General features: G+C 41.8%; 1 protein-coding gene across 1 annotated transcript; it reads left to right on the forward strand.

Moving 5' to 3' along the window:
• The first annotated feature begins 3,202 nt into the window (after positions 1-3,202).
• hs3st3l (heparan sulfate (glucosamine) 3-O-sulfotransferase 3-like) lies at positions 3,203-10,330 on the forward strand. The gene is made up of 2 exons (XM_072242766.1): positions 3,203-3,324; positions 9,149-10,330. The coding sequence occupies exons 1-2, from the start codon at positions 3,203-3,205 to the stop codon at positions 9,765-9,767; spliced, it is 741 nt and encodes a 246-aa protein (XP_072098867.1). The 3' UTR covers positions 9,768-10,330.
• The last annotated feature ends 293 nt before the right edge of the window (positions 10,331-10,623 follow it).

Here is a 10,623-nt window from a genome sequence, read left to right on the forward strand (position 1 = left end):
TTTCACAGCACCTCGGTACAGATGGCAATAATAAACTAATTCCACTCCCAATCAGTTCCAACTGATGTTGTGTTAGTAACGTGCAGTGGGCACACCTGCTTTGCTAGCGATGTTGCACTTAATGTTGGAGAAGGAGCCAGCCAGAGAGCGGAGGACTGCTCCCATATTAGAAGAATTTGGTTTTACTTGGGTTTCCTGTGGTGGTGCGATGGGTGGGGGTAGTGGGGGGATGGGTGGAAGCAGTGAGGCAGCACCTGAGGCCTTTAATGGTAATCCTGATGTCATCCTTCTCCAAGGTAAAACTGTTTTTACAATCAGATATATAGCACAAAAACAGGCTCTTTTGATCACCTTGTCCAGGCCAAACATCCGTTACTTATCTACACCAATAAAACACAGAACAGTACAGCACAGAAACAGACTCTTCAATCCACCTTGTCTCTGCCAATCATCCATTACCTTGTTCACACCAATAGAACACAGAATAGTTCAGCACAGGATCACACCCTGCAGCCCACAATGTAGTGCTGAACCAATGTTACTTACTAGACTTCTATGCCTTTGAAATTCACCTGCTTGGCTTAGTTAGTGGGAGGCCTTAACCATGATGATCCCATACTGTTGGCTTGAAGCCTCATCAATCATTGGGGATAAGTGGAGGCCATCAGCACTTACCACTAATCAAGAAAACATCTGTCCCAAAGCAGAGCTGCTACTTAATGAACAACTTCTGTTCCTGTAGGATTATACACAAAAAGGTCAGGATCTGGAATTCATCTGAGCACAAACCTTCACAAAGTGTGTGTGCATAATGGATTGGATTGATCAGAACCAACAATTTGAGTGTCTAGGAGATGCAGTAGTAAGTGTGCAAGCACGGCAAAGTAACTTAAACCTAATCTATTATCATAAAACAAACTGCAATAAACCATGCAAAATACCACTCAGCAAGTCACAAAGATTTCTGAGCTCATGATTCTTAGTCAACACTCGATTGCTGCAGTCGGAGGAACTCCAATTTCTGACTCGCTTGTGAAACCAACCCTTGATCCTGGACACCAGTCGCGATTCCCAGTCCCAGCTGAAGTCCAAGGAGAATCTCAAAAAAGCAGGTCAAGTTTCACTAGCACAGTCATCGAGAGACAAGCATGCTCTTTGATCTTTTGTTCTCGTGTCTTCATGGTGAGACACAACATTCCTGGGCTTACAACATATATTAAAGGCTTACACAAATAAGCGATAAACCCAAATCCACACAGACATTCACATTTTTATGGTTACTAATTTTTATTTCATTTCACTCATGTCTTGACGCATCCAGTCACAGTACATTCCTTGGGCTTTCAAAGTACATTAAAGTTTACATATAAACTACAAGTCTGGATGACAACAATCAAATCATTTCACAGACATACTCAGTGTTTAACAGAGTTCACATGCTTCAAATATCAGAAAGAGTTGAGTTGTCATTTGACCTGACAGATATTCATTCTATGTTTTACAAAACTTAATATGCTAGTTTTTGGGAATATTAATCTCTTTCAGCCATTGATTTTATTACAAGTCTACTGTACAGAATAATTTCTAGGTTATTGTACCTAATGCAGTGAATGATGGACAGATAACATGAAATTTTAACTTTAATATTTAAGAGATTGTGATGGGACTTAGAATCAGAAATGTGTCATTTCACTAGCAAACTGTATGCCATGAAATTTGTTGTTTCGTGGTAGTACTACATTACAATACATAACAATAAAATTATAAATTACAATAAGAAGTATATATATCAAAAAGAAAATTAAATGGTCCCAAAAGAGAGGAAACATAAAATACAGAGGCACGAGTTCATGGGTTCATTGTCCTCTGAGAAATCTGATGGCGGATAGCAGCTTAGTGACTTGGTGGAGAGTGCTTTGATTCCTAGGCTACCTATAGATCCATATTTCTCTACTTTAATTAACAACTGATAACCTACAAGACTGTAGATGAGCTACTTTCACCATAAGGGGTAACAATACAGAGTGCCAGTCCTGAGGAAAGTCAGATTGGGCATCGTGTTATCTAAGACAGAAAACAAGCTGCTAGTGGAACTCAGGGGTCAGGCATCATCTATGGGAGAAACTGGATAGTCAGTGTTTGGGCTAAGGCTTCTCTCCATTTCCTTCCACAGATGCTGCCGGATCTAATGACTTCCTCCAGCAATTTTTTTTTTTGCTCCGTATTTCAGCTTCTGCAGTATTGTGTTTTCATAGTAATTATGACACCCAGCTTAACGTAGCTGCCCATGAAATTTATCAGGGATCCAACAGTGGAACTAGGGCCCTCAGGATTGCAGAATCCTGAAAAGGTGCACCATGTGATGGCCATCACCACATTCATGGGCCCATTGCTGCAGGGTGAACCATATCCTGGTTCAGTGAGGCTGCATCTTTTCCCCAGTTCATTAGTCAGAGTATGGTCACAGTTTCACAGAGTTCTACAGGATAGAAACAGACCCTCAACCTATCTGAATCAGGCTCACCAGATATCTATCTGAGCTAGTATCATTTGCCTGTATTTGACCCCGGTCCCTCAAAACATTTTCTAGCCATATGCAGTCCCTGTCTAAATGTTTTTAAATGCATTAATTGTATCTATAGCTTCTTTTGACAGCTTGTTCCACATACTCACCACCTTCTGTGTGAAAATGTTTCCCCTCGGGTCCCTATTAAATCTTTCCTTCTGGTTGTGCTTTGTGCTAGATGGCAAGTTATTTTCAGAATCAAGGCATCACCATCAATGCCAGTATTTATTTCCCATCCTCTCCCTGCTAAGAAGGAGAAGGAAGTGAACAACAAGTATAAGCAACAAGGAACGAATGAGGCACTCGAGGAGTATAAACAATTCAAGAGAACACTTAAGAGGGAAGAAAGAAGGCATGAGTTTGATCTGGCAGACAAGGGAAGGAGAATCTCAAGAGCTTCTAGAGATATATAAAGAGCAAAAGGGTAGCAAGGGACAAAATTGGTCTACTTCAAGTTCAACACAGTCATCTATGTGGAGCCAATAGAGATGGGGGAGATCTTAAATGGATATTGTGCATTTGTACTTACATAGGAGATGGACTCAGAGTCTGTAGAAGTGAGGTAAAATGGCAGTGAAGTCATGGGTGGTATACAGTGAGACATAGATTATAGAGGAGGAGGTCCTTGCTGACCTGATGAAAATTAGAGTGGATAAGACCTTAGCACTTGACAAGGTGTCCCCTCGGACCACGTGCAAGGCTAGTGCAGAGAGTGCAGGAGCCCCAACAGATGTATTTGAAAACATCCTTAGCCGTGGGTGAGTTGCTGGAAGATAGCTACCATTATTCCATTGTTCTAGAAACTCTCTTAGAATAAGCCAGGAAATTATCAGCCAGTGATCCTGACATCAGTAGTGGGAGAATTATTGGAAGACATTCTAAGGGGCAGGATGTCCAAGTATTTGAATAGAGAGGGCCTGATTAGGGTTAGTCAACATGGCTTTGTATGTGGTAGGTCTTGTCAAAGCAATCTTATAGAGCTTTTCAAGGAGGTTACCGGGAAAGATGATGAAGGAAAGGCAGTATTTGTTGTCTACATGGACTTTAGCAAGGCATTTAATGAAGGCCCATGTAGGATGATGGTCCAGAAGGTTCAGTTGCTTGGCATTTAGGATGAGGTAGTAAACTGAATTCAACATTGGCTGAGCGGGAGAAGTCAGAGAGTGGTAATTGATGGTTACCTCGCTGACTGGTGGCATGTGCCTAGTGGAGCAGCACAGGGATCGGTGCTATGTCCATTGTTGTTTGTCATCTATATTAATGATTTGGATGATAATGTGGTAAACTGGATCAGCGAATTTGCAGATGACATAAGGATTGGGGGGTCTAGTGAACAGCAAAGAAGACTTTCAAAGCTTGCGGCGGGATCTGGACCAGCTGGAAAAATAGCAGATGGAATTTAATGTAGACAAGTGTTGCACTTTGGGAGGACAAACCAGGGTACAACTTACACAGTGAATTGTAGGGCACTGGGAAGTGTAGTACCAGTAAAAGAGAGAGATTTGGGAATATGGCTCCATAATTCCTTGACATCGCAGGTAGACAGGGATATAAAGAGAGCTTTCAGCACACTAGCCTTCATAAATTAGAAGAGTATTGAGTACAAGAGAGTAGAACTAAAGGTCATAGGCTAAGGATAAAAGGTGAAATATTTAAGGGGGAATCTAAGGCAAATGTCTTCACCCAGAAGGTGGTGTGGGTTTGAATGAGCTGCCAAAGGAAGTGTTGGATGTGTGTTTAATTGCAACATTTAAGAGAACTTTGGATATTGACATGGACAGGAGAGGTACAGAGGGCTACGGTCCAGCTATAGGTCAATGGACCTAGGCAGAATAGTAATGTGATGCAAAGTAGACGGGCAGAAGTGCCTGTTTCTGTGCTGTGGTGCTGTTTGACTCAGTTGCTCCTGGTGCTGTTGAGGCATTGCGGACCTTTTGGCCAAGATGCACCCAGAGTGTAGGTGTGAAGGAAATTCAAGGGTTCAGACCCAGTAATAATGAAGTAACAGGTCACTGGTATACACTTACTGATCACTTTATTAGGTACACCCATACCCTTGCTCTTTAATGCAAACATCTATCCAGCTAACCATGTGGCAGCAAGTCAATGTATAAAAACATGCAGACATACTATAGAGGTTCAGAACAAACGTAAGGATGGGGAAGAAACTTGATCTAAGTGACTTTGACTCTGGAATGATTATTGGTGCCAGATGGTGTGGTTTGAGTATCTCAGGAGCTGCTGATCACCTGGGATTGCAGGAGGTACCTATAAAGTGAGCACTGAATGTATTTCAAGCTAGGATGGAATGGATCTCAAGAGAGAGAATTTGTAGAATGTCTGCGAGATTGCTTTTTAGAACAGCTTGTTGTTGAGCCCACTAGGGGATCGGCTGTACTGGATTGGGTATTGTGTAATGAACCGGAGGTGATTGGAGAGATTGAGGTGAAGGAACCCTTAGGAGGCAGTGATCATAACATGATCGAGTTCACTGTGAAATTTGAAAAAGAGAAGCTGAAATCTGATGTGTCGGTATTTCAGTGGAATAAAGGAAATTACAGTGGCATGAGAGAGGAACTGGCCAAAGTTGTCTGGAAAGGGACACTGGCGGGAAGGATGGCAGAGCAGCAGTGGCTGGAGTTTATGCAAAAAGTGAGGAAGGTGCAAGACAGGTATATTCCAAAAAAGAAGAAATTTTCGAGTGGAAAAAGGATGCAACCGTGGTTGACAAGAGAAGTCAAAGCCAAAGTTAAAGCAAAGGAGAGGGCATACAAGGAAGCAAAAATTAGTGGGAAGACAGAGGATTGGGAAGTTTTTAAAACCTTACAAAAGGAAACCAAGAAGGTCATCAAGAGAGAAAAGATTAACTATGAAAGGAAATTAGCAAATAATATCAAAGAGGATACTAAAAGCTTTTTCAAGTATATAAAGAGTAAAAGACAGGTGAGAGTAGATATAGGACCGATAGAAAATGATACTGGAGAAATTGTAATGGGAGATGAGGAGATGGCAGAGGAACTGAACAAGTATTTTGCATCAGTCTTCACTGAGGGAGACAGCAGGATACCGGACACTCAAGGGTGGCAGGGAAGAGAAGTGTGCGCAGTCACAATTACGACAGAGAAAGTACTCAGGAAGCTGAATAGGCTAAATGTCGATAAATCTCCTGGACCAGATGGAATGCACCTTTGTGTTCTGAAGGAAGTAGCTGTGGAGATTGCGGAGGCATTAGCGATGATCTTTCAAAAGTCGATAGATTCTGGCATGGTTCCGGAAGATTGGAAGATTGCAAATGTCACTCCGCTATTTAAGAAGGGAGCAAGGAAGCAAAAAGGAAATTATAGACCTGTTAGCTTGACGTCGGTGGTTGGGAAGTTGTTAGAGTCGATTGTCAAGGATGAGGTTACAGAGTACCTGGAGGCATATGACAAGATAGGCAGAACTCAGCATGGATTCCTTAAAGGAAAATCCTGCCTGACAAACCTATTACAATTTTTTGAGGAAATTACCAGTAGGCTAGACAAGGGAGATGCAGTGGATGTTGTATATTTGGATTTTCAGAAGGCCTTTGACAAGGTGCCACACATGAGGCTACTTAACAAGATAAGATCCCATGGAATTACAGGAAAGTTACATACGTGGATAGAGCGTTGGCTGATTGGCAGGAAACAGAGAGTGGGAATAAAGGGATCCTATTCTGGTTGGCTGCCGGTTACCAGTGGTGTTTCACAGGGATCAGTGTTGGGGCTGCTTCTTTTTACATTGTACATCAACGATCTGGATTATGGAATACATGGCTATGTGGCTAAGTTTGCTGACGATACGAAGATAAGTGGAGGGGCCAGTAGTGCTGAGGAAATGGGGAGTCTGCAGAGAGACTTGGATAGATTGGAAGAATGGGCAGAGAAGTGGCAAATGAAGTACAATGTTGGAAAGTGTATGGTTATGCACTTTGGCAGAAAAAATAAATGGGCAGACTATTATTTAAATGGGGAAAGAATTCAAAGTTCTGAGATGCAACGGGACTTGGGAGTCCTCGTACAGGATTCCCTTAAAGTTAACCTCCAGGTTGAGTCAGTAGTGAAGAAGGCGAATGCAATGTTGGCATTCATTTCTAGAGGAATAGAGTATAGGAGCAGGGATGTGATGTTGAGGCTCTATAAGGTGCTGGTGAGACCTCACTTGGAGTACTGTGGGCAGTTTTGGTCTCCTTATTTAAGAAAGGATATGCTGACGTTGGAAAGGGTACAGAGGAGATTCATGAGAATGATTCTGGGAATGAGAGGGTTAACATATGAGGAACGTTTGCCCGCTCTTGGACTGTATTCCTTGGAGTTTAGAAGAATGAGGGGAGACCTCATAGAAACATTTCGAATGTTAAAAGGCATGGACAGAATGGATGTGGCAAAGTTGTTTCCCATGATGGGGGAGTCTAGTACGAGAGGGCATGACTTCAGGATTGAAGGGCGCCCTTTCAGAACAGAAATGCGAAGAAATTTTTTTAGTCAGAGGGTGGTGAATCTATGGAATTTGTTGCCACGGGCAGCAGTGGAGGCCAAGTCATTGGGCGTATTTAAGGCAGAGATTGATAGGTATCTGAGTAGCCAGGGCATCAAAGGTTATGGTGAGAAGGCGGGGCAGTGGGACTAAATAGGATAAAATGGATCAGCTCATGATAAAATGGCGGAGCAGACTCGATGGGCCGAATGGCCTGCTTCTGCTCCTTTGTCTTATGGTCTTATGGTCTTATGGTGAGTTGGAGGGGAATCTGCAGGTGGTGGACCTCCGATATACCTGTGTCTTTCCTGGTATCGGGACTGCAGGTTTGGCAGGTGCTGTAGATGTTTAACAGTTGGAGTTCAAAAGCCCTTTGGGGGACTTGGGGTATGGGAAAGTCGGCATCAGATGAGCAAGGTGGAATAGGGTTCTCTGGGAGCTGAGTTGACTATCAGGGAGACATGGCACTTTCTAGAAGTGGCATTTGAGGAATCTGATGAGTTTTCAATCGGTGATTGAGGAAATACTTGTGCTCTGAGTGATAGAACCATCCGACTCAGGAGCCTTAAGTGTCTGTGTGATTGGGTATGTCAGAAGATTGGATTATCAGTGGCGTGGTTAATGTAGGAGATCACTGGGCAGTGGTAGGGTAAAATTTCTGAAAGCATTATGTGTATTTCTGTGGATCTCATTCCCAGCATACCTCCAAAAATATGTGGAACGGGCAGTAGCAGCAGATCACACTGGAATTTCAATGTAGTAAAGCCATGGAAACTATTATCATTGAAATTCTCCATGGGAAAAGAATATTTTCAAGTGTAATATTGAAATAGATAAACAGGTCTCCTTGATCAGATACTTCTACTTTTAATTCCTTAACTCCTCTTCCCCAATAAATCCAATTGTAGAGTCTTGCTCAAACTGTCTGTTTTATCTACATCTCATGATGCAGGAAAATTGATACATGATTTTGTTTTTAGACGATTGCATTACTGTAATGCCCTTTTTTCAGCACTGGCAAAGAAGGATATAAATTGGCTGCAGCGTGTTCAAAATGCAGCAGCAAGAATCTTAACGATAAAAGAAAATCTGAGCAAATTTCACCTGTTTTGACGTCATTACATTGGCTGACTGTGTCCTCGAGGATCAATTTTAAAATACCCTTAATTGTATATAAGGCTCTGAATAATCCAGCTCCTCAGTATATTTTGAAGCGTCTATCTCCTTATATCCCTAATTGTAATTTTAGATCCACAAATACTGATTTGCTTAGTGTTCCTAGAGCAAAGCACATGAGAATTGGTGATGTGGCCTTTTGCTCTTATGCACCAAAAGTCTGGAATCTCTACAAACTGTGATGCACCAGGCTAATACTGTGGAACATTTCAAAACACTTCCAAAAAGCTACTTTTTTAAATCTGGCCTATTTAATACTGTTGATGTTGATTAAATTTATATAATTTGATATACTTGATTACATTTTTTCCATATAATGTTTGTCTTTATGATTTTTAATTTTGTCATGTATTTTTATGACTATTAATTTATCTTTACAATCTATGTAAACCACTTTATGTCTGCATCTTAATGTATGAAAGGTGTTACACAAATAAGTTATTATTATTATTATTCTTTATGTTTTCGTCTTTCATTTTGGGTTGAAGTATAAACAGAAAGTTCAGGACAGAAGAAGGTAGGATCAATACCACATATTATTGAACTCCCTTCAGAATCTGCCATGTCATCCACCTTGGTGTAGTAGCACCACCTTCTGAATACTAATTACTACCAACAGTTTCTGTTTTGGTTTCCAATTTCTACCATCTGCTGGGAAAAATTCCACTAACAGCTCAAATCTTATCAGAGTGCTGGTGTTAATTATGTGTGTGTCAAATCACTGGCCTAGATTGCTGTAAGCTTGAAGTTTCTCTTACTCTGATTTGGAAGCCCAATAAGGAGAAAGCATTGACAAACTCATGAAAATAGCAATCAAACAGAAGCTTTTCGTAAGTGTCTTTACTTGTCGTTGACTTAGGAGGAGGACTTCTGACATTTAACTCTGAAGTGTTTTGTGCTTTGTTGCAGGAACCTGATGCCCAAAGCACTTGATGGTCAGATTGTGATGGAGAAAACGCCCAGATACTTTGTGACAGCAGAGGCACCAGCCCGCATTCATGCCATGTCCAAGAACACCAAGCTGATTGTGGTTGTGCGGGACCCAGTGACCAGAGCCATCTCAGACTATACCCAGATCATCTCAAAAGCAGCGGACATCCCTGGCTTTGAAACTCTCACTTTCAAAAACAGGACTACGGGTCTGGTTGATGCATCATGGAGCCCAATATGGATTGGGATCTACGCTCAGCACTTAGAGAACTGGCTGCAGTATTTCCCCTTGTCGCAGATGCACTTTGTCAGTGGGGAGAGGCTGATCACTGACCCAGCTGGGGAGCTGGGTAAAGTCCAAGACTTCCTTGGCCTGCAGAGACTTATAACAGATGACCACTTCTTCTTCAATGAGACCAAGGGCTTCCCCTGCCTGAAGAAGCCACAGGGTAATGGCAAACCTCACTGCCTGGGCAAAACAAAAGGCAGGATCCATCCGAACATTGATCCAGGAGTGGTCCAGAAACTGCGGGAGTTCTACCGCCCCTTTAACAGGCATTTCTATCAAATGACTGGGCAAAACTTTGGCTGGGAGTGATAGGAGGGCAGGGGAGGTGGGGTGGAGTCCGTGATGAGGAACTGAACAATTGCAGAAGCAAAGGAAACTAACCAAGTCCGCATGTCAAGTCAGAGGTGTAGCACGTTCATTTATAATCCATAGGAGCTGTGCTGAGACTGTGTGCATTCTGCATCTGCTGCTTTACAGATCTTGAAGAAATTTCAAAGAACTGTGGACTTTTTCACTCAATATTTACCCAAGTCTTCATCACATCTTAAAAGGGCAATGTCCATCTTGCGAGGACTTTATTTTTGCTTTCAGTGGTCCCGAGCAATGGTTGTTGATTTTTTAATATATACATATGTATAAATATATATATAGATATCTATTAAGAGTTATGTCATAAAAGTGAGTAACATCAGGGCTGATACCTCTAGTTTCTCTTTAGCACTCACTCACTGCACCACAGGAAATGTCGTTGTTTTTATGAAGCAATGTGTGGGTGTCCTGGGCCACACTGTGCTGTGGACTATCACTCTCTTTGTATCATTACAGTTACTGCTTTGTTGTAACAGCAACATCCTGACATTATAGGAGCCTAACTGCTTGGATTGTTTTACTTTATTTTTCAATAAACTAATTTACTTCCTCTTATCTTACTACCTGAGATATACGTTAATGGAAACCATTGAATCTCTTCTACCCGGTGGGGTGTGTGGGGAGGGAGGAGTGGTTTACAACTCACTTGTGCTTGGATCTTCAATGCCCTCCCTGTTGAATTGGAATAAATTCAACTTTCTATTCTTCCTGGTAGGTTACTATAAATTCTATTTATTTGAATGTTTATGCTAGTCCTAGTGTTTTCACAGTTCCATTAAGGTCCGCATTTCAGGCA

The sequence above is a fragment of the Mobula birostris genome, chromosome 24, assembly GCF_030028105.1.
Source record: "Mobula birostris isolate sMobBir1 chromosome 24, sMobBir1.hap1, whole genome shotgun sequence".
Taxonomy (NCBI): domain Eukaryota; kingdom Metazoa; phylum Chordata; class Chondrichthyes; order Myliobatiformes; family Myliobatidae; genus Mobula; species Mobula birostris.